This window comes from Coregonus lavaretus (genome assembly GCF_964263955.1).
Source record: "Coregonus lavaretus genome assembly, chromosome: 24".
In the NCBI taxonomy this organism is placed as follows: Eukaryota; Metazoa; Chordata; class Actinopteri; order Salmoniformes; family Salmonidae; genus Coregonus; species Coregonus lavaretus.
The window spans coordinates 20,586,608-20,611,341 of NC_140011.1; the positions used below are offsets into that span (position 1 = coordinate 20,586,608).

Genomic DNA, 24,734 nt, shown 5'->3' on the forward strand with positions numbered 1-24,734 from the left:
CTATTTGCAACATTGTTTCGACATGGAGATTCGTTTAATCAATTAGTGAAGCGACCTTTTCCGTTGTCATTTAGACAGTGACTGGAGATTTATTGTTTCATGAGATAGATACGTTGTTACTTTTTTCGGAAGAGGGAACGAAAAGGGGAACCTTGATTGATCATTGTTGCAGCCAGACATTCTAAATGTGTGTAACTTCTCGTAGTTTGACATCGAGAACTGGCATTTGTCATTGGCAATAAACGAAGAAACATTATGCTTCAAAGTTGGCTCAAGCTAGTCGCAGCCTGTCTCTGAAACGTCAAGGTAACGTTTCTATTGGATGTAGCTAGCTGAAACTTGCAGCCTTCGGCTAGAAGTCGATTCAAGACGAGCATAGGACGACGGCTTCCCCTGCCCTGGATCTTAAAAATTATGTTGTAAAAATCGGTTTCGCGTCGTTATCGATCTAGCTTATTCAGTTAACTAGTGTATTTGTATTTATTATTTAAACTAATATATTTGTTTTTTGAGTTGTTAATTTAATTTTGATCAAATATGTCATCTGCACGGTTCGATTCATCGGACCGGTCTAGTTGGTATTTCGGGCCGGTGTCGAGACAAGAGGCGCAGAATAGATTACAAGGACAGAGGCATGGCATGTTTTTGGTTCGGGATTCCTCGACCTGTCCTGGCGACTATGTGCTGTCAGTATCAGAAAACTCCAAAGTGTCTCACTATATCATCAACTCCTTGCCAAGCAAGAGGTTCAAGATCGGTGACCAAGAATTCGAGCACCTCCCAGCTCTTTTGGAGTTCTACAAAATCCACTACCTGGATACGACTACACTGATAGAACCTGCCCCCAGGTAAGGAACTGTCATAGGCTGCACCTGCGACCACATACCACTCAAAGCAATGCAGTTAAAAGCAATTAGGACTTAGGTTTGCAAGATATTTAGAATTCCAATTATTTGACACATTTCCTGATATGTGATTGACCTATTAGAAACCGATTCTGATGGTTGTACCCCATTTCAATCATAAACTATAGGCTACCAGGCTTATACTTAATGAGTAAGTGACCTGTTTGACCTCTCATGTAATGACAAGTGTAACAAGGAATTGCATAGTTCCTTTATTATTATTTTTTATTTTTAACCTTTATTTAACCAGGTAAGCCTTCCAGTGCTTCAGCCAGTTTTAGTTATTGTTGCTGCATAACCATTTGAACTTTGTCTAGTGGTATGTTCACAAAGGGGGTGTGACACTTTAAAAACAGTAGTGACTGCTATTTTGGGAGAGGAATGTATATATTTCCATCTACTCAGCTGATGGTTTCAGTAGTTCAGCACTAAAACTTGTTCATATTGTCTTGAAACAGTCTTTTGAAAATCAACATGTTAATCTGTGTTTTATGATCACCCTCTTCCTGCCCAGGTACCCTAACACAGCGATAGGCACTGGCCCCATTCAGACGATGGGGGGCCCAGAGGACAACCTGGAGTATGTGCGAACTCTGTACGACTTCACGGGCAGCGACACTGAGGACCTGCCCTTCAAGAAGGGGGAGATCCTGATCATCCTGGAGAAACCTGAGGAGCAGTGGTGGAGCGCCAAGAGCAAGGAGGGCCGCGTGGGCATGATCCCTGTGCCCTATGTGGAGAAGCTGGTGCGACCCTCCCCTCACCCTGGCCAGCCCCCTCACAGCTCCCGCAACTCCAACAGCTATGGCATCCCCGAGCCGGCCCACGCTTACGCCCAGCCTCAGACCCCATCGCCCCTGCCTCCTGGCACCCCTGGAGCGGTCATCACCCCCCTACCCTCCATGCAGAATGGGCCAGTCATGGCTAAGGCCATCCAGAAACGAGTGCCCTGTGCATATGACAAGACTGCCCTGGCTCTAGAGGTAGGAGTACCTCACTTTCTGTTCCAGTATGGCTTGGTGAAGGGAGGCCTAAATGCTCCCTGTTGTCCTCTATTCTCATATTTGATAGTTGGTTCACTATGTTGTGTACATTTAATTTGATTTAATGAGCTGGTATTGTGGAAGCTGCGTTGTAGTTTGTCAGGAACTATAGCCTGCAGCCACAGTACACGTTGTGCCAAATATTATGGATCAAGTCATTTTAAAGACAGTTGAGGTGAAGACAGAATATGCTTGCTGCATCAGAACTGTTTTGCATCCCTCATTTTTAACTAATCTCTTCTCCTCTCCTCCCTTTTCTCCTCCTCTTCTCCGCTCTCCTCTCCTGACCAGTGGTATAGATTCCATCAATCAGTCTGTGTTGATTTTTCGAGAGGAAGTGCAAAGTAGTCAGCTTTTTGTGGAGTAGAAATGCTGAGTGGCGGTGGGTGTCTGAGCTCTCTGGACTCCTCTCTATTTGTTAAGCTCATCCTCCAGGGGCACCGCTAGGCTTGGGCGGTATACCGTATATACCATATACCAGGGTATTTGGATCTAGACACGGGATGGTTTTTCCAATACCGTTGAAACTATAAAAAAAAAACGTATTTCTATATTTATAGGTACTTTTTAAGTAAATACCTGCAATGAACTTGTGCAATACGTTAGGAGATGAAGCAGATCGCGTTCATTTCACCAGTCACATTATTTTACATTAGTGCAACACATTTTGAAAAAAGTAGCAAGATATGTATTTGTATTTTCTACATGAAAAATGACGAATTCTGCGTTAGGGGTGACCCCTAAGTTTAACTTGCTAGTTATCTAAGTAAGTGGCTGAATTAATAAGGTCACGAGGCATCATATTGTGTTAGCCTTCTGCCTTGTTTGAGAATTCAAAGCCCTTTGGATGAGTTATCTGTAAAGCTGCCACTGCAGCTTGATTTCCTTGCATTTTTTCTCCTCTCCGTTCTGGGCCTCTGCTTCTCCCCTATCTTGTCCGAGCAGAGCAGGTAGGCCTATTGCCCTAGCGACTCACTTTATAATCTGATTGCGTTTTTATAGTGCTCATTAGCATATTTAGCTAGCAACCTCCATGGGAATTCACTATTACTTGTGCTAATTTTGTTAGCATTCTGATAATAGACGCCCAATGGCCTTTTTTGTGCGTTTTTGGCGACCCCTTGTGTACTAAGCCGGTAATACCGTAAATCCCGGTGTGAGAGAAGGACCGTATGAGAATATGAAAATCTGGATAACGCCCAACCCTAGCTCCCGCTCTCCCAAAGATCACCCCTGAAGGACAGGTACCCCACAGGGGGAAGCTAGGGGCGATGACATGCCAAGTGGGTATCTAACACCACCCCTCAAACTTAATTTTTGGTCTGTTTAACCATTGAAGTCAACTCTCTGGTTATTCTCTGTAGACCTCTTGCTCTGAAATCCTGAGATTAGTGAGTCAGATCAGTTTGTTCTCATCATGTATCCTCCAGAGCAGATGGAAGGTTAGCGGTTCAGATTCCCATCTGTCAGAAAGAGAGTCAGGGGTTGTGTGAATTGCACCACCACTTTCACAAATTAGAGCAAGGCTGACTGTAATGCCTTTGATTACCATCCTCCCCCAGAATACAGCCGAGTTTGAGTCAGTGGAGAAAAATAGGGTATTACGGTAGCCTCCACCACCTTTGATTAAGTCAAATCTGATTTAATCATGGAAACTGCTGTGGCTCCAGATCAGAATCTCTCAGCTTTTTCCTCTTGTCTCTCTGACTCTGAATATAGTTTCCATCACACCACCGGAGGCAATGGTCACTCCTCCTAACTCAGGTGACTTATTTAATGACTTTGAATGTATTGGTTTGGTATAAAGCTCTTTAGGCAATGTCCAGTCTCCTTTCACCCACAGCCCTCGACTGTAGCAGTATTTTGATTGGAGATTAGCATATTGTAAAATGTGCTATTAGTCAAAATGCATATTTTCAGAGAGGGAGAGCGAGATCTGCAGCATTAGTCATCAGTAGCTAGTACTAGACCTCCACACTAAAGTAAACCATCTCTCATTTAGAGATTCTGGTTATGGTGCATCCGTGTTTCCACAGCAGGCCTCTGGTGGGTACAAGTCTGTCGGGGACTTCCCCCTGGTGTTGCTGCACATTCATCATACACCCACTCATCGTACATCCACTCTTCATACACCCACTTTAAGCATTGAGAAGAAGTAACCCACTAGATCTTCTGTAGTCACCATGGGCTCCGTCATGGTCATTCACCTACTCACTTAAAAGCTTCGTAGACATGGACATGTATGCCACCGATTTGTCTAGCAGAGGCCTGCCTTTATCCAAGGCTAATGGCACTGTTAACAATTTGCATAATATCTCAGACACTTTTTCATGGAGTTGCTAGTTGTTCTTAGAAGGTCTGATCTACATAAACTGTTTTAGTGTCCCAAAAGTAGTTTGACCTTTTGAACCACAGAGACTAAACGAGTTCAGCGGCTTAACCACTGCTTCAATTTGGGACATGTCCATATCAGTGGTGGTCCATGCTGTTTAAGATGAGGGAGGATGATTTTTTTATTTTTTATGAGCATGGCCTTATTTCTATTACAGCATATTGGATGACTGTCATTCATATTCCATTCACCCAAGTCTATGTAACATCGATAGGTTTAGGCTACTACATGATATTGTGTTAGCTTTGTGTTACCCATCATGAGGTTGCTACAACCTAGCTTATGATTGAAAGTTTACAATGTAGGTGCACAGATCAAGAGAATTTTGAATAATCAAGTTGACAGTGACACATTCAGTACCGCCTTGCACACTCTTGCCTGCATCTAGCTGATCTAGGGTGTAATCATTAGTCCAACAGTTGCAAATGTGAGTTTATATTATACAAATTCAGGTATTTCTATCCGCTTTCCGTTTGCTTCCGTTTTTTAATATACTTTTTTCAACAGAATCGGCGGAATGAATACACCCCTGATCACACGCAAACACAGTTCACTTTTATAGCAGCCACATAAAAACTGCATGATCACTTTGCTCACTGTGTATATATAATTCCTTCTCCGCAACTACACTGAACAAAAATAAACGCAACATGCAAATATTACAAATATGTTACTAAGTTACAGTTCATAAGGAAATCAGTCAATTGAAGTAAATAAATTAGGCCCACCTCTATGGATTTCATATGACTGGGAATACAGATATGCACCTTTTTTAATAAAAAATAAAAAAACGTAGGGAAGTGGATCAGAAAAGCAGTCAGTATCTGGTGTGACCACCATTTGCCTCATGCGGCACGACACATCTCCTTCGCATAGAGTTCATCAGGCTGTTGATTATGGCCTGTAGAAAGTTGTCCCACTCCTCTTCAATGTCTGTGCGAAGTCGCTGGATATTGGCGGGAACTGGAACACGCTGTTGTACATGTCGATCCAGAGCATCCCAAACATGCTCAATGGGTGAGTATGCAAGCCATGGAAGAACTGGGACATTTACAGCATCCAGGAATTGTGTACAGATCCTTGCGACATGCGGCCGTGCATCATCATGCTGAAACATGAGGTGATGGTAGCGGATGAATGGCATGACAATGGGCCTCAGGATCTCGTCACGGTATCTCTGTGCATTCAATATGCCATCGATAAAATGCAATTGTGTTCATTGTCCGTAGCTTATGCCTGCCAATACCATAACCCCACTGTCACCATGGGGCACTCTGTTCACAACGTTGACATCAAGACTCTGGCGAAGAGTACATTTACATTTAAGTCATTTAGCAGACGCTCTTATCCAGAGCGACTTACAGTTAGTGAATACATTTTTTTATTTTTATTTTATACTGGCCCCCCGTGGGAATCGAACCCACAACCCTGGCGTTGCAAACGCCATTGCTCTATCAACTGAGCTACATCCCTGCCGGCCATTCCCTCCCCTACCCTGGACGACGCTGGGCCAATTGTGCGCCGCCCATGAGTCTCCCGGTCGCGGCCGGCTGCGACAGAGCCTGGATTCGAACCAGGATCTCTAGTGGCACAGTTAGCACTGCGATGCAGTGCCTTAAACCACTGCGCCACTCAGGAGTACGCAGATGAGCTTCCCTGAGATGGTTTCTGATAGTTTGTGCAGAAATTCTTCGGTTGCGCAAACCCACAGTTTCATCAGCTGTCCGGGTGGCTGGTCTAAGACTATCCCGCAGGTCAAGAATCGGATGTGGAGGTCCTCGGCTGGCGTGGTTACACCTGGTCTGCGGTTGTGAGGCCGGTTGGATGCACTGCCAAATTCTCTAAAACAATGTTGGAGGTGCCTTATGGTAGAGAAATTAACATTCTATTCTCTGGCAACAGCTCTGGTGGACATTCCTGCAGTCAGCATGCCAATTGTACGCTCCCTCAAAACTTGAGACATCTGTGGCATTGTATTGTGTGACAAGACTGCACATTTTAGAGTGGCCTTTTATTGTCCCCAGCACAAGGTGCACCTGTGTAATGATCATGCTGTTTAGGCAGCTTCTGGATATGCCACACCTGTCAGGTGGATGGTATATCTTGGAGAAATGCTCACTAACATGGATGTAAACAAATTTGTGCACAAAACTTGAGAGAAATACGATTTTTGTGAGTATGGAAAATGTATGAGATGTTTTATTTCAGCTCATGAAACATGGGACCAACACTTATATTTTTGTTCAGTATATCTCGCATCTATGCGCTCTCCTCATCTCACCTTTTCCCTTCGCTTGTGGACTTCAGTGCACAACACATCAGCTGTCTGTGACCATGCGGAAAAAACGTTCCAAGCCAAACCTTCATATCATGACTGCTAACCGCTACACACAGCCTACATCGTTGTCACCTTAGTCAACACAGTCAGAAAGCAGTTTAGCAGTTACACCGGTGGGCCCTTGTGGCAACAAATTAATAAAAACAAACCTTGACTTGGAAGAGTTCCGATGTTGCATAGCCAGCTAGCTAAGATAGCATACCTCTGAGTAGCTAGCTAAGTGAAAGTAAAACAAATTCTACCAAATATAGCTCTCTTGCTTCTTAATTTTGGAAGAAATTAATTAGTTCAAAACGGTTAAACTATTGTCATTCTTTTTGAGTCAACTACTCACCACATTTGATGCACTGCAGTGTTAGCTAGCTGTAGCTTATGCTTTCAGTACTAGATTCATTCTCTGTTCTTTTGATTGGGTGGACAACATGTCAGTTCATGCTGCAAGAGCTCTGATAGGTTGGAGGACGTTAATTGTCATAATCACTGTGTAAGTATACCCAGAGGAGGACAGAAACTAGCTGTCCTCTGGCTACACCATGGTGCTACCCTACAGAGTGCTGCTGAGGCTACTGTAGACCTTCATTGCAAAACAGTGTTTTGCAAAACAATTAGCCTAACTAGAAGAAAAAAACCTTTTCCCGAACCACCTTCTCCCGCTGGCTTTCGCAGATTCTGCCACTACGCTCCCGAAGTTGCCTGTAATCGGCTACACCAGTGGTCGATAACCTTTTTCCATTTGAAGTCCTAATTTATCTTACAATTTCTACCGATCTGCGTGCCAGTTATGATTTTCATATGCACATTTTCGTGGAACAGTTTAATTTATTTTAGGATAAAATCTTCGGATCTCAATCATTGTCATGTTATATGAAAATTATACAAATCTAAAAGTAACTTCCATTGCCAACTATGTAAAAATAGCCTACATAAAGCCTACAAATAAAAACATTGCAGCCTGAAGGTAGAAAATATCCTGATTTAAAAAGAAATCACGTTGGCTACTCATGGCCTGTCTGCAAGGAACTTTAAACATCGTATCAACTTGGTCCAGCCTGATGCTTGTGCTAACAAACTTGCAACATTGTATAAAATATTCTGGACCCTCAGTTTCCCATGCTGGTGAGCTCCGTAAAGATACAGCTGTAGGCTATTTGCACAAGGGATAAGAAGTAATCAGGTAGGCCTATTTTCTGACATTTCAACCCACTGGATCAGAGCATGACATTGTTCCCTTTCACACAGTGGTTATCGAAAGGCAGAGAGCTGGAAATATTTTTCAAATAGGCTACATTAAGGAACTATTGTCATTCTCAATGGATGTAAAAACATACTTTGTTTACTTGCTGTTTGAGGTGAAGAAATGTTTTACTTTTGTGAGGCTCCACAGCTCATTAATAGTGGTGAGTTAAGACAATCAGAAATACTATCAGATTCCCAATTGGGCACATTTTTAAAAGCCTACATTTGCACTCAGGCCAGGTAGCCTAGGCCTACTTCTATGCGTAGTCAGGTGCGCGTCCTTACTCAACATTGACAGGAGTGCTCCAAACAAAACACAATGAATAAATTGACAACTTGTAAAAGGAATGGAATGAACCAAATCTTTTTTCTCACAAGTGTAGCCTAGGTTGTGCGCTCTGTAAGCAACGTGTCAACTTCAACAATGAGAACTGTAAAAGACTGTTGTAATAATAATATATGAAATACAATAACAGAAATTACGGTAACCAAACAAACATTGTAGATTCGAAATTATGGGAATTAACCAACATTTTTGCCACTGCTTGACAAGAAAATTATCGGTCAACTAACAGCCTATCGACCAAACAATCGACCAGTCGACTAAATGGGGTCAGCCCTAAGCCTCCCCTTCCTCCTCTGAGGAGCTTCCACTGGTCCGTATGTGTAAGGTATTTTATTATTACAGTCTTTTACACTTCATCTCTGTCTCTTTTCTAGTCTCTCATTTCTCATCGCTCGCTCGCTTTTTTTTCTCTTTTTTCTCTCCACCCTTTCACACACTCACTAATGCTATCTCTTTCGCTATCTCTGGATTGCTTTGAGTAGGTCATGGCCTACATCAGAAACCTACAATTTAGCAGCAGTCTATTTTGGGTCCTATCTGCTTCCGGAAACAGCACCTCAAAGTCATTATACTAAACTTCATCTGAAGGGAGGAATATACCTTGTGATCTACTGCACCACCCACCCACTCTCATTACAGAGAGGCTTACTGAAATCTGGTTATTACTAACGTTTGACTATTGAAAATATATTAAAGTTATTCTTAGCATAATTTGCATTGTAATAAGGACCATTCTTAAAATCATTTTAAAATATAGTATCACCACACAACAGGATCATTTCTTATATGAAGAAAGTGCTAGTAGCCTATACATTGGGATTTTACACAGTGGTTATTCAGGACCCCATTCACCCATCACTTTAATCTTTGTAGTCAGATTAGTTCTATTAAAGCTTTTTGGTCGACCTGACCTAATTCACATATAAATGTGAGTTATAGATCTGTCATTCTCCATTGAAAGCAAGTCTGAAGAAGCGGTAGATCTGTTCTATGTACTCTTTAGTTTTTGCGTCTTACTTTCGTTTTTTGTACACTATATTTTACAGCAGTTTATATGGTACAATGATTCTCTACACATTGCTTGTTTTGTCACATAAACTGAAATTAGGCATATTATTAGAATTTTATCAACCAGGAAATGGGGGAGCGATTTCTGCATATTACACCTTTTAAATGTTGAGTACATCAACCTGTTCTTTCACTATGTAAGAAGAGCATGCGTTGATTACAAATGGCAGTATTAAAGTTGAGAAATTGGCCTGAAGGATTATGATTATGGATAGCAGATAGGTCTAGATAACTTCAATGTCCTTGAAGCCTCATCTGATCCAATCTTTCTTCTACAACATCTAGAGCCTTCCCTCCACTTTCAGGTTTTAATCTTCCTCTTAACAATGCCAACTTTCCACATTTAATCCTGAGTAAATGGCATATGGTCTGTGCTGTTTGGGGTCACGCACAGTGTCACAAAGCATCCGATTTATGGCTTTCTGCTCAGCCTGTCATAACCGTAGTACAGTGTCAAATACATGGAGGGTTGACCAAATCACTTTTTCAGTGAGTGTCAGTTAATGTGTGATGGCTGCTGTTGGCACTTGTCCTTTTTAATTTTCCACCCCATTTGTCTGTGGGATTAAGGAAAAGTCTAACTCCATCCTCCATTTCTCCTCAGGTGGGTGATATAGTCAAAGTGACGAGGATGAACATCAGCGGGCAGTGGGAGGGAGAGGTGAACGGCCGGAGGGGTCTCTTCCCCTTCACCCACGTCAAAATAATGGACCCCCAGAATCCAGACGAGTGTGAATGACCTGGACCCCAACCAACCAATCCTCCCCACAGTGACACCCAAACCTGCTGGCTGTCTCCACCCCGCCTGCCAGTGTCACCACGGTTATGCGCTTGCCTGCTTGAGGCTATGCCGCAGCACTCCCTGTTATTGTCACGCCAACCATCGTGCAGCTTTTTGACTGTTTACAGACTCAACTAAACTCCCACATCCCCAACTTGGTTACAGTTTGGTCAGTGATTTTTGCCTTTATGTCCTTTAATTTCCATACCACTGGCCGTTGCCACGGTTATGTGTGTGTTGCCATGGGTCCCACGATGCCATGTCTTACCTGGTCATTTTTTAAATTTGATCTTTTGTTACATTTTAATACTTTGGGATTTGTTGAGAGCTTTCTTGTGTGTTTCGTGTTGTGGATGGGAGGAGGTTAATGTAGAGTGAAAGGTGACTGAACATCACATGGACTGACTGAGGTCAGGAGAGCAAAGGCATAGAGGGCTCTAGGTGGGGCCTGAGGATAAAACCAGCCAGTTAGCTGTCTCTCCAAACAATCATTCACTGTTGTACCTTAACCACAGCCACACATACACAACGGTTGACCATTACTTGTTTAGGGCAACTGCTGTGTGTGTGTGTGAGGATCAGCGTCTCTTGTCTGACACAAGCTGAGCTGACAGGGACAGGAGGACAAGGCAGATGATGACAGAGGAGGACAAGCCCACATGGATCTTGCCTTGTGGAAAAGCCCACAGCCTCAGTGACATGAACCTAGTCGACAGAGTTCCCGTATTTATGTTTTCCCAAGACAACATGTGAAATGGCCATATGTGATGACATCTTTTTGTTTTAATTGTGCCATAAATTCAGGAGTGCTGAGCAAGGTGTTTGTCATAGTGTATGTGCATGGCTGTGACCATGCTATAGCCAATGATATAAGAGGACTTATAAATACTGTTGAGGGGTAAGGGCTTTTCTATGAAACGGATGCCTCCTGCATCCAATGATATTGGTCACGGGAGGTGGGAAAAGGTTTCATCCAGCCAATGACACCCCATCAATGCCTTTCACTGAAAATGCAACTTTCGTACAAGCAATCCTTCCCTGCTCTCTCTCCAGGTTCCGTAAGGTGGTGATTGGTTACACTCCTGTCTTGTTTCTAGACAGTGTTGACTGTCGAGCACAGGACCTGAGGAGAAAACATGGTTGTCTTGGGTATGTCTGATGCCAGAGCTGTCCTGCTCTGAGGCCTTTGTGTGTGTGTGTGTGTGTGTGTGCTCTATTAGATCTCTGCTGTAAAGAAGAAAACAGACTTACCCTTGCTGTTGTCTCTCCCCGAGTGCTTTCCCTCAATCCCCCTGAGCTTTTTCATTGGGTAGAGTAATACCATTGTACAGCTATCAATCGTGTGCCAACTGTACTGTTTTTGTTTATTTTGTTAGCCAGCTGGTAGACTGAAAAAATTTGACAGGTCACTTTTTAAAAGGGAAAAAAACATGCCTCTTGGTGTGCATGACCTCTTGGCCTTGAGGTTTCTCTTCCAGGTCAAATGCTGCTTTGTCAGTTCTGATTTCCGCATTAAAATATGAATTAGAGTTTTGTTTTTTGAAAGCATCTGTGGAATCAATCCATTCAAATGTAGTTTGGTTTTCCTTGTCCAACCTCCATATAAACCCATCTGATTAAGCAATACATCAATCCTAATTCTCGTTTTTTTGTTAGGTAAAGATGTTTTCAACCTGCTTCAGATTTGTTTTGTAAAGGCATTAAAAGTATTGCTGTGCTTTTCCCCTCATGTTTTAAGAGAGCCTCCACGTATTCTTAATTCAAAATGAAAAATGGTGCCTTTTTATTTTCTTATACCATTTACATGTGTTAATATTTCCCATGGTTAACACCCGTGCTGATATATGACCCTTTTATGTACAGAACAAGTAAATAAAATGTACATCTACTTCTTTAAGTTGCTCTGACCTCTTTCTTATGAGATGGGAATAGGAATGCCCCTAATAAGTCTCCTGCTCAGCACAGATGGGGGGGGGGGTTGTGTGCTAAAGGGGAGCAGGAGGGGAGTAGGTGGGTGGGATGTTTTTGCAGCAGGACTGACTGTGTATCTGGAGCACGGGACTGTTGCTCTCCATCTACGCTTCATTTCTATCAGTTCCTGTTTTGATTGTGGCTGCGCCCAGGAGAAAGGAAGCAATTAATGAATGTTAATGAGGTGCTAATAAAAGAAAGCTTGCACACACAGTGCTGACCTAGAGAGAGAAATGTTTAAAGGGCAAGGTTTAGTCTCTATTCTCCTTGCATGACAGGTATCCAAATATGTGCATGTAGGTCTAATACATGCAATGCGGCCATCTGAGGTTTCAGGTTAATAGGGTACACTTTGGGAAATGTATTCAGTTGATTCAATATCAGCTTAGTTTTACAGTGCCCAAACTATACTGAACAAAAATACAAATGCAAGTTACAGTTCATATAAGAACATGTATGGATTTCATATGACTGGGCAGGGGCACAGCCATGGGTAGGCCTGGGAGGGCATAGCCCCCCCCCCACTTGGGAGATAGGCAAGGCCCAGCCAATCAGAATGAGTTTTTCCCCACAAAAGGGATTTATTACAGACAGAAATACTCCTCAGTTTCATCAGCTGTCCGGCTGGCTGGTCTCAGACGATCCCGCAGGCATTGGCGTGTATTCATGGACGCCAAGGGATGCCAGGCCCCCCCCCCCCCCCGCCCCATTTCAAAATAATAATTAAAATAACATAAAATAATGTATCTTTCGTGTCTCTGTTTCAGAATTTTCTGTTTGCAAGAGGCTGAATGTATCTCACAGGAGAAAGAATCAGAGCGAGCGAAACAGCGCCCCTCTGTCTCTCTACGTGTAGGCCATCTATCTGATGGTCCAAACCAGTATGATATTGTTGCCGCCTGTAGCATTGAATGCAAGGGAAGCCAGTAAGTATTTGGCCTCCCTTGACAAAAAAAAATGCCAATCAGCATTGGGCTCACCTGTGAATGGTCCTGGCGAAAATAAAAATAAAGTGTCAAGGGAAGCAAGCTTGGATTTAGCGTCTCTTCTATCAAATCGCTTTGAGAGCATACGTCATTAACAGAAACAACTTGAATTGTTGCATCTCGTTGTGTTGTTGTCCTCTGGTGGCTAGCTAGCTAGCTAGCTAAAATTGGCCCTTTCCTAAATTAACCATGGATGGAGACAGGGATTTGGACTTGTGGTTTTACTTAATTCTCCGTACTGGCCAATGATTTTAACGTGATGCTGATCCAACCATTAATTCATAAATTGTTGTGCTCCAGGCCTAAGAGGATGGAAGTTCAATATGTATAGTAGCTAGATGTAGATGGCTAATGTTAACTAGCTAACATTTCCCATGAATGGAAGTTAGGCTAGCGAGCAAGCATTTTAGCCAGGTAGCCTAGGACAACAAAAAATAAAAGCGTGTACTGTATGACAGAGTGATAGACTGTTTCATCAATATGAAAGAGAGGAGGATGGCATTGGCGTTTCTCTAGAAGTAGGTTGAGTCAACATGTTTTCTACTTGCACGCACACAAACAGAAATCAGAACCATGGACAACCACATCATATTTAGCTTATGTTGATTGGACTAAATCGTTTTTTTTCTTTTAGTTGTCATTGTATTAGACTAAGCAGAGGTGATTTGATTATGTGATTTGATTATGCTGCTGGAATAGCTCCTGTTTTCTTTGCGACTTGCGGTAACTCTCTGTGGTTCTAAATCAATAGTTGTTTAGTGGTCTGAAAATGTCGGAAACATTAACTTGCTTAACCATGCTGTAGGTCATGTAACTGTCTATTACATGCAATATGTGTCGTGGACTTCACCGGATAGAGGTTGCTATCCCGTTTTGTGATTAAGAAAAGGTGTGGTTGAATTTATTCTGTGACTGTCTTCTTATTGTCTCGGCCTTTAGGCCTATATATCACGGTCACAAGGCATATGAATTAACAGCAAACAACACAATTATCACAACACATACAGTGTAGGTTGTAATATGTCTTATTTTATTAAAAACAAATTTTGGGGGGGGGGGGGGCTTGGCTTCCACAGTGATTTTACCCACCCACGCCGAACTGCAGTTAGGTCAAGACCCTGGCGAGGACGACGAGTACGCAGATGAGCTTCCTGAGATGTTTTCTGACAGTTTGTACAGAAAGTCTTCGGTTGTGCAAACCCACAGTTTCATCAGCTGTCCGGGTAGCTGGTCTCAGACAATCCCGCAGGTGAAGAAGCCGGATGTGGAGGTCCTGGGCTGGCGTGGTTACACATGGTCTGCTGTTGTGAGGCTGGTTGGGCTTACTGGCAAATTCTCTAAAACGACATTGGAGGCTGCTTATGGTAGAGAAATTAACATTCAATTATCTGGCAACAGCTCTGGTGGACATTCCTGCAGTCAGCATGCCAATTGTACGCTCCCTCAAAACTTGAGACATCTGTGGCATTGTGTTGTGTGACAAAACTACACATTTTAGAGTGGCCTTTTATTGTCCCCAGCACAAGGTGCACCTGTGTAATGATCATGCTGCTTTATCAGCTTCTTGATATGCCACACCTGTCAGGTGGATGGATTATCTTGGCAAAGGAGAAATGCTCACTAACAGGGATGTAAACAAATTTGTTCACAAAATGTGAGAGAAATAAGCTTTTTGTGCGTATGGAACATTTCTGGGATCTTTTATTTCAACTCATGAAACATGTGACCAACACTTTACATGTTGCGTTTATATTTTTTTTCAGTATATCTTGACATCTTTTTGTAAGGTCTTCTTGGTGAGAAAGAAGAGTGTGGTCTGTGTTGGAGGGGAGCGCTTGAGTTATCTGGCCTGTTGGTATGGAAACCAGATGGCACCTAGCCTCGACTAGGCTATTCGTAAAGACTTTGTCCAACAAGCCACATGATAAAAAACATGCCCTCCATAGTGTGGTCTTTGGAGATTGCATTACACAACAGAGGTGCGTTGCACATCTGCATCTGTATCCACTTATCTTCCAGTATCTCTTCACATTTTATTGAGTGGCTGGACTCCTGCTTCTAGCAGTCTATGTCATCTCCAGCCACTGCAGCCAGGCTTACTGGAGGGCCACAGATGCTCGCAATGATACGCAAGAACCGGTGCATACGAGCGGAGTGCTCGACTGCGGCCAACTCTGGGCTTACCACTGCCAACGGGTGTCTCGCAGACAAAGTGGCACTACAGACAAAGCGGCGATATAAATAAGGCCATTACGTAACTTTTTCTAGTCCTGTATGCTTCTGAAATAAATGATACAGTGGCCTACTACGTTCTAGATTTAACTGCATACACAAGATACCATTGTTTTACCCAAAATTTGATGCAGTTGTGTGCCTCTTTCTCCCAGCCTCCCCTATTGCTCCTTCCTTTTACAGGTATGGGCCCCCATTTGATTACATGAATCTCAACCCGCTGCTCCACTCCAGCCAAGCTTTTTCAGATATATGTAGACTTCTCTACATTCTTGCCCTTGCCACCAAGAAGCTGAAACAGACCACTGCAGTCCACACCAACCTGCATCATGTTCTGTCCTATTTAGCGTTCCACACAAAATGCCAGGTTAAATTAGAGTCATTAAAGGCTAACTCGATGTATTCATTAGAACTGTTATAGCAGTGGCTTCAATGGTACTTCCTAAAATGAATCAAGCTGTGTAGCACCAGGTCGATGCAAGCCTCTCTCCAGCCCATTAGCAGCTCACCCCCAAGCTATCTGTTGGCGGCTGCCATGTTGGAATGTTGAAACCATAGTGATGAGTGTTGCCCTGGGAGCTGTGAAAGAGATTGCAGGCTCTATCCCCTCTACAATGTGTTTATGCTAAATAGTGGAGCAGGATGTAACTGTGGCAGTCCAGATAGGTTAATGAGTCAGCATTGATTGGCTTTGTAAATGCTAGTGTTTACCCAATCCATATATCGTTTTGGCTATTTTCTGTGTGTGTGTGCATTTGTTTGTGTGTGTGTTATTGTGTGTGAGAGAGAGGAGATGCTCCCTGACTTTATTCAACCTCAAACAGAGAAAGATAACTCTTTGTGGTATGTCTCTCCTATGTTCTGTTCTCTCCATGTGATGGCCTTTCCTCAACTCTGCTTGGTCAGTCACGTCATCCTCTCTGTCGCCTCATCTGCCCTCTGGTCCGTCCATTTGTCCTGTCCAGGGAGAGGAATCCGATTTTCTCCTTGGTTGACTTGCTCAAATGCAGCAGAAAGCAGAGAATGAATGATGTTTTGATTAGTCACGGTCAGCTGAACTTATGGCCAGCTCAGGCTCTTGTCAGGCTAGGAACAGACAGATGGCACCCTTTAGGCCTGGAAATGGTCCTGGAGTATCACAACCACTGTCTGTACTCAAGCAGCTGCAGTGGTGTAAAGTACTTAAGTAGTCCTTTAAAGTATTTTTACTTAAGTCGTTTTTTTGGGTATCTGTACTTTACTTTACTATTTATATGTTTGACAACTTTTACTTTGACTTCACTACATTCCTAAAGAAAATAATGTACTTCTTACGCCATGCATTTATCCTGACACCAAAAATACTTGTTACATTTTGAATGCTTAGCAGGACAGGAAAATTGTCTAATTCACCCACTTATTAAGAGAACATCCCTGGTCATCCCTACTGCCTCCGATCTGGCGGACTCACTAAACACAAATGCTTTGTTTGTCAATTATATCTGAGTGTTGGAGTGTGCCCCTGGCTATCCGTAAATAAAATAAAAGTGTGCTGTTTAGTTTCCTTAATATAAGCAATTTTAAATGATTTATACTTTTACTTTTGATACAACTGTGCCGTTTGGTTTGCTTAATATCAGCAATTTGAAATTATTTATAGTTTTAATTTTACTTTTGATAGTTAAGTATATTTTTGCAAATACATTTACTTTTGATGCTTAAGTATATTTAAAACCAAATACTTGTAGACTGCTCCTCAAGTAGTATTTTACCGGGAACTTTCACTTTAACTTGAGTCATATTCTATTAAGGTATCTTTACTTCTACTCAAGTATGACAATTGGGTACTTTTCCCACCACTGAGCAGCAGTCACTCACAGTGCTTGCATGGGCATCAATCCAATAATAATTTTCTACCTAGTTTAATACCTGGTTCAGGTTATCAATCAACCTACCAGAGTAGTTACAAACAGTACAGGAATGAAATCATCAACATGTATTGATCGTATCTTTACTAATGCTGCAGAAATGTGTTCGTAAGCAGTATCCAAATCCATCGGATGTAGTGATCACAATATAGTAGCCATATCTAGGAAAAACAAAGTTCCAAAGGCTGGGCCTAATATTGTGAATAAGAGGTCATACAATACGTTTTGTAGTGATTCCTATGTTGTTGATGTGAAGAATATTTGTTGGTCCGTGGTGTGTAATGAGGAGCAACCAGACGCTGCACTTGACACATTTATGAAATTGCTTATCCGAGTTACTATTAAGCATGCACCCATTAAGAAAATGATTGTAAAAACTGTTAAATCCCTGTGGATTGATGAGGAATTGAAAAATGGTGTGGTTGAGAGGGATGAGGCAAAAGAGATGGTAAATAGGTCTGGCTGTACAACCGATTGGTAAACGTACTACAAATTGAGAAATCATGTGACTAAACTGAATAAAAAGAAGAAGGAAATACACTATGAAACAAAGATAAATGATATAAAGAAGTATAGTAAAAAGCTTTGGAGTACCTTAAATGAAATTCTGGGCAAAAAGGCAAACTCCATCATTCATTGAATCAGATGGCTCATTCATCACAAAACCCACTGATATTGCCAACTACTTTAATGATTTTTTTCACTGGCAAGATTACCAAACTTAGGCATGACATGCCAGCAACAAACGCTGACACTACACATCCAATTATATCTGACCAAATTATGAAAGACAAACATTGTAATTTTGAATTCCGTAAAGTAAGTGTGGAAGAGGTGAAAAAGTATTATTGTCGATCAACAATGACAAGCCACCGGGGTCTGACAACTTGGATGGAAAATTACTGAGGATAATAGCGGACGATATTGCCACTCCTATTTGCCATATTTCAATTTAAGCCTACTAGAAAGTGTGTGCCCTCAGGCCTGGAGGGAAGCAAAAGTTATTCCCCTACCTAAGAATAGTAAAGCCCCTTAACTGGCTCAAATAGCCGACCAATACGCCTGTTACCAACCCTTAGTAAACCTTTGGAGAAAATTGTGTTTGACCAGATAAAATGCTATTTTACAGTAAACAAATTGACAATAGACTTTCAGCACGCTTATAAGTAAGGACATTCAACAAGCACAGCACTTACACAAATGACTGATGATTGGCTGAGATAAATTGATGATAAAAAGATTGTGGGGGCTGTTTTGTTACACTTCAGTGCGGCTTTTGACATTATTGATCATAGTCTATTGCTGGAAAAACGTATGTGTTATGGCTTTACACCCCCTGCTATATTGTGGATAAAGAGTTACCTGTCTAACAGAACACAGACGGTGTTCTTTAATGGAAGCCTCTCCAACAAAATCCAGGTATAATCAGGAATTGCCCAGGGCAGCTGTCTAGGTCCCTTACCTTTTTCAATCTTTACTAACGACATGCCACTGGCTTTGAGTAAAGCCAGTGTGTCTATGTATGCGGATGACTCAACACTATACACGTCAGCTACCACAGCGACTGAAATGACAGCAACACTTAACAAAGAGCTGCAGTTAGTTTCTGAATGGGTGGCAAGGAATAAGTTAGTCCTAAATATTTCAAAAATTAAAAGCATTGTTTTTGAGACAAATCATTCACTAAACCCTAAACCTCAACTAAGTATTGTAATGAATAATGTGGAAATTGAGCAAGTTGAGGAGACTAAATTGCTTGGAGTAACCCTTGATTGTAAACTGTCATGGTCAAAACATATTGATACAACAGTAGCTAGGATGGGGAGAAGTCTGTCTATAATAAAGCGCTGCTCTGCATTCTTAACAGCACTATCAACAAGGCAGGTCCTACAGGCCCTAGTTTTGTCGCACCTGGATTACTGTTCAGTCGCGTGGTCAGATGCTACAAAGAGGGACTTAGGAAAATTGCAATTGGCTCAGAACAGGGCAGCACGGCTGGCCCTTGGATGTACACAGAGAGCTAACATTAATAATATGCATGTCAATCTCTCCTGGCTCAAAGTGGAGGAGAGATTGACTTTTCACTACTTGTATTTGTGAGAGGTATTGACATGTTGAATGCACCGAGCTGTCTGTTTGAACTACTGGCACACAGCTCGGACACCCATGCATACCACACAAGACATGCCACCAGATGTGTCTTCACAGTCCCCAAGTCAAGAACAGACTATTGGGAGGCGTACAGTACTACATAGAGCCATGACTACATGGAACTCTCTTCCACATCAAGTAACTCATGCCAGCAGTAAAATTAGATTTAAAAAACAGATAAAAATACACCTTATGGAACAGCGGGGACTGTGAAGCAACACAAACATAGACACATGCATACAAACACACGATAACATACACACTATACACACGTACACATGGATTTTGTGTTATAGATATGTGGTAGTAGAGTAGAGGCCCGAGGGCACACACTTAATATGTTGTGAAATCTGTTATGAATGTATTGTAATGTTTTTAAAATGTATAACTGCCTTAATTTTGCTGGACCACATGAAGAGTAACTGCTGCCTTGACCGCAGCTAATGGGGATCCATAATAAATACAAAATACAAATCTGTGAATATGTTTTCAGCTATTTTGTGCAATTTAGCTTAGGGTAATATAAAAGACAAGCATGTCTAAATGGTTCATGAATATTTAATTTAAATGATTGAATAGGAATGCATTGTGTTCATTGCATTGCAGCTCTTTACATTTCAAAATAGGTTTGACCACTTCAGAGTTGGGGCCAAAATTTTCATTTTTTGACAATTTCCATAAACTCCATGTCCACATTGATTTCCTGAATAAACTAACAATATCTAACTGATCTGCTCTCAGGTATATACAAACAATATCTAACTGATCTGCGCCCAGGTATAATTGCAACCGTCTATACATGCCCATGCCACAATATATAGGAGGACGAGGAGACTTGGAGCTTTATCATGGCCTTGTGGAGAGCGTGCTCCCAGAAGCTCTATGGCCTAGTTGCAGATGGTGTCTCTCTCCATTAAACTTTTATTACCATTAAACATGCATTACCGGGAAAACCAGGCCAGCCTTATGATTATCATAATCTCTCTCTCTCTGTGTGTCTTTCGTCAAGGCTAGGTTTTACAGAGATAAATACTAATCTGTAACACTTTACTTGATACCCAGCATCATAACACATTATGACACAGTCATAACCATGTCATAATATGTATTAACAGCTGACATAAGTATGTCATAATAGGGTCATAACACTGTCATCATGACCCATATATTTACACCTTTTGTGACATATATTGCATTATTTTATGTCTGGTTATGACACCCACATAAGAGTGTCAAAACCCACATTTAGTCAAATGTTTTTTTCCCTGCCTAGAAGTTTCCTTTCATTTGAAAGTTTGTTTCTTAAGTCCGTTGTTGTCGTGATCAGGGCCATGCACAGACATTTTGGGGGGAATGTGCTCTAACTAAAAAAACGGCATCCACAAGACTCGTTGAGCAATTATTACAAGAACAGGGGAAAGCAGCCCAATCTGATGAGTATTTTGCAAAACTATTTTGAACTGGAATAAATGCTGCACTTATTAACAATGACCAACACAATTCCAGTCATAATGGAAGATTGTAAGAAATACTGTAGTCTACCATTATTATCCCCAACCCAAATCCATTTCTTGCCACTATCATGAATCCCAGTGGTTTTCAAACGCAGAATCATACCGCCTACTTGTAGCGGAGGATTGGATGGAAAGCATGTTCTATCTGCACAACGTCATCACTTTGGAGGGCAGCCTGCCTGCAGAGTGCTCATTGCCATAATATTGAAATGACCTGGCTAGATCATAAATGAGCAATTGTTCAGACAGAGGTTTGAGTTTACGAATTCCCACTGGGTGAGTGGGGAGTGGGCTGTCTGGAGCCCCCTGGCAGAAAGCTGCACCCGGTACACAACCTCCTCTACCCTCTCCAGGACGCTGCAGGGCCCCACCCAGTGGCTGTCCAACTTGGGGCATCTGCCTTTCTCGCTGTGCAGTTGTCACAGCGGCGGCAAAAGTCCTCCACATCCCTCTTGTGCTGCCCCCAGTAAAATCCCTGACTGAGGCGGCGGAGGGTTTTTGTGACCCCAAAGTGTCCAGTCCCCAACCCCCCATGAGTGCTCTGGAGCACAGCCTTTTGGGACCACCACCTGCCACCTCTCCTCTCCCATAGCTGGCTCCTTCCATGCCCGCTGTAGCACGGTGTAGGTCTGTGTCCTGTCCCTGCTGCTGCCCCCATTCAGCCACGTCGACAGTCTGCAGCTCACAGCAGACAGGCCCGCCCGCCCGCCCGACACACTGTGGCACAGACCCCCTCCTCCGCACACAGCTCTCTCTCACGGCCCTCTCTCCGCTCACAGTGGCGGCACCCGTCTGCAGTACAGGGCCGACAGAACATGGCGTCGGCGTTGGAGTGGCATGCCCCTGCCCTGTGCACCACTGTGAAGTCGTACGGCTGAAGCTCCTCCAACCAGCATGCAACCTGCCCCTCTGGCTCTTTGAAAGACATGAGCCACTGGAGAGCAGAGTGGTCAGTCCTTACAGTAAAGGGTAGGCCACCCAGGTAGTACTTGAAGTGTTTGATGGAAGCCACAACAGCGAGGAGCTCCCGCTGGGTGACACAGTAGCGGTGCTCATGTTTGTTTAATGTTTTGCTGAAGTACGCCACCACTCTCTCCCCCTCTGGCCCTACCTGGGCCAGCACCCCACCCATGCCCACATTGCTTGCGTCTGTGTCCAGGATAAAGGGAAAGGTGAGGTCAGGGGGGGCGAGCACGGGGGCCTCGATCAGTGCACTTTTGAGGGTGTTGAAGGCCTCCTCGCACTCCACTGTCCAAGTGAAGGCCTTGTCTTCGGCAGCAGGCGGTTCAAGGGAGCAGCGACGCTTGAGAAGCCCTGTACAAACCTCCTGTAGTACGAGGCCAAGCCCAGGAAGCTCTTCAGCTGTTGCTGGTCGATGGGGGTGGGCCAGTCTCGGACAGCCCCCACTTTGTCCTCTATGGTGCTAATACCCTCCTCCCCCACTTGGTGGCCCAAGAAGGACACCTATCTTCTCATGAAGTGGCACTTCTCAGGGTAGAGCTTCAGGCCTGCCGCAGCCACCCTCTCCAGCACACGCGGTAGCGCCCCCAGGGCTGACTGGAAGGAGCTGCCATGGGCCAGGATGTCGTCGAGGTATACCAGACACTCCTGTCGGGGGATGCCATCCAGCACCCTGTCCATCAAACACTCAAAAGTAGCTGGAGCGTTGCACAGGCCGAAGCACAGGACCTTGAACTGCCAGTGTCCTGTTAGTGAAGAATGCAGTTTTGGCTCTGGCCTCTGGGGAGAGGGGCACCTGCCAGTAGCCACTACGGAGGTCTAGTGAGGAGAACCAGGAGGACCCCCTAACCAGGTCCAGCGACTCATCGATGCGTAGTATGGGGTATGAATCCTTCCTGGTTACCTCATTCAGCCGCCTGTAGTCCGCACAGAACCTCAGCTTGCCCCCCTTCTTAGGAACCATGACGACTGGTGCCGCCCAGGAGCTGTCTGAGGGCTCGATGAAGTCTGCCCGCTGCATCTCCAACACAGCCTTGTCTGCCGCCTCCTGGTGTGCCAGTGGGATACGGCAGGGACGCATCTTGATGGGCCGAGCATCACCTGTGTGGATCTCATGCTGCACCAGATGAGTCTGACCCACCTCTTCCTCACTCAGCGCAAAGCTGTCTCTGAATTCAAACAGCAACTGCCACAACCGTTCCTGCTGCTCGGGATCAAGATCAACACAGTTCCTCTCCCATATCTCCCTCACTGCAGACAGCGTCCTCTCCTCTCCCATCTGGGGTAGCTGGGCTAGGGGGGCGTGGCCCGGGCTCATGGAGGGATGTGTCGTGGAGGTAGCTGGAGGAATGTAACACACAGCCGTAGGTGACAGAGGGGCTGGGGAAAAGTCACACACAAATGTGGGGGAGGGGGGGCAGCCATGAGTCTCTGCTGCTTTAACTGTTGGAGTAAGGGGGTTGTTGGGTTGTGTGAATGTGATATTAGGGGGGGCCTTGGTGACTGCCGGCCCTCCCTGGAAGCGCAGTGTGCCCCCAGTTAAGTCTAACTGGCACCCTGTGCTCCTAAGAAAGTCCAACCCCAGGATACAAGGGTCCTGCACAGCCGCTACCCACACAGGATGACGCACAGTCCTGCCCCCTACTGTCAGAGACATTATTCCCTTCCCTTTCATTGGTGCCAGCTCACCTGTGACTGTACGGAGCTGCACAGTTGTGGGCTCAAACTGAGTCCAACCTGGCACAATATCCGGCCTCACCAGGGTTACTGTGGACCCAGTGTCCACCAGGGCAGAGCAGGGCACCCCCTCCACAGTGACAGGGACATGACAAAAGTCCCCAACACAGATCCGACCCACCACAACAACAGGCTCCATCCGCTTGCACTCGTCTGCTTCTGGGGGGCGGGGAGCCGTGCTCCCCTAGTCCGTGCCGGTGGGCTCCTCCTGGCGAAGGTGGTGGTTGGGAAAGAGAGCCAGGGGTCCGCACTGCCCCGTCTATGCGGACCCCGAGCCATTTCCCTGAGCTCTGAGGGACATGGGGCAATCCCGGCGCAGATAGCCTGGCTGGCCACATCCCCAGCAGACCATGGGACCAGGGCGTGTGTTGCGTGCCACCTGTAGCGATACAGCATGAATGAGTTGCTCTGCCCCACAGCCCGCACAGAGTGTGTGTCTCCCTGCACCCCCACCGAAGCCCCAGCTGAAGCCCCAGCCCATACGAGCTCCCTCTCCAAAGCCATCTCCAAGGCTATCTGCAATGACTCAGCATGAGCCAGCTGGGTCTGTATGCGCAGCTCCTTAGGAGAGAGCGCCTGTATGAACTGATCCCGTGCTAGCTCGCTCTGCACGGAGGGGGGCATGTGAGCATATTCCCGCCAAGAGAGGGTCTCAATGTCATTAGCTAGCACCCGTAGTGGCTCTCCAGGATGCCTGAGTCTATTACTTAGTTCGGCGCGCAGCAGCCCGGCCTGTACACACTATCCAAAGCGCCTCCTTAGTGCTCCAACTAAAGCCCCATAATCAAATCAAATAAAATGTTATTTGTCACATGCGCTGAATACAACAGGTGTAGACCTTACAGTGAAATGCTTACTTACAAGCCCTTAACCAACAATGCAGTTTTAAGAAAGAATACCAAAAAAAATCACACAAAAAAATACAATATAAAATAATACGAAATAAAAGTAACAAATAATGAAAGAGCAGCAGTAAAAATTACAATAGCGAGGCGATTCAATGTGCGTGGGCACCAGTTAGTCGAGGTAATATGTACATGTAGGTAGAGTTATTAAAGTGACTATGCATAGATAATAAACAGAGAGTAGCAGCAGCATAAAAGGGTGGGGACCTAGACTTGATTCGGGGCTAATCAATATCAAACAGGACAGAGCATCATCAATGAG

The 24,734-nt window shown here is 44.1% G+C and overlaps 1 protein-coding gene across 1 annotated transcript; it reads left to right on the forward strand.

Moving 5' to 3' along the window:
* The first annotated feature begins 229 nt into the window (after positions 1-229).
* Positions 230-12,006, forward strand: LOC311099755 (crk-like protein). Its single transcript, XM_084140499.1, has 3 exons — positions 230-848; positions 1,420-1,888; positions 9,933-12,006. The coding sequence occupies exons 1-3, from the start codon at positions 538-540 to the stop codon at positions 10,065-10,067; spliced, it is 915 nt and encodes a 304-aa protein (XP_083996625.1). The 5' UTR covers positions 230-537; the 3' UTR covers positions 10,068-12,006.
* The last annotated feature ends 12,728 nt before the right edge of the window (positions 12,007-24,734 follow it).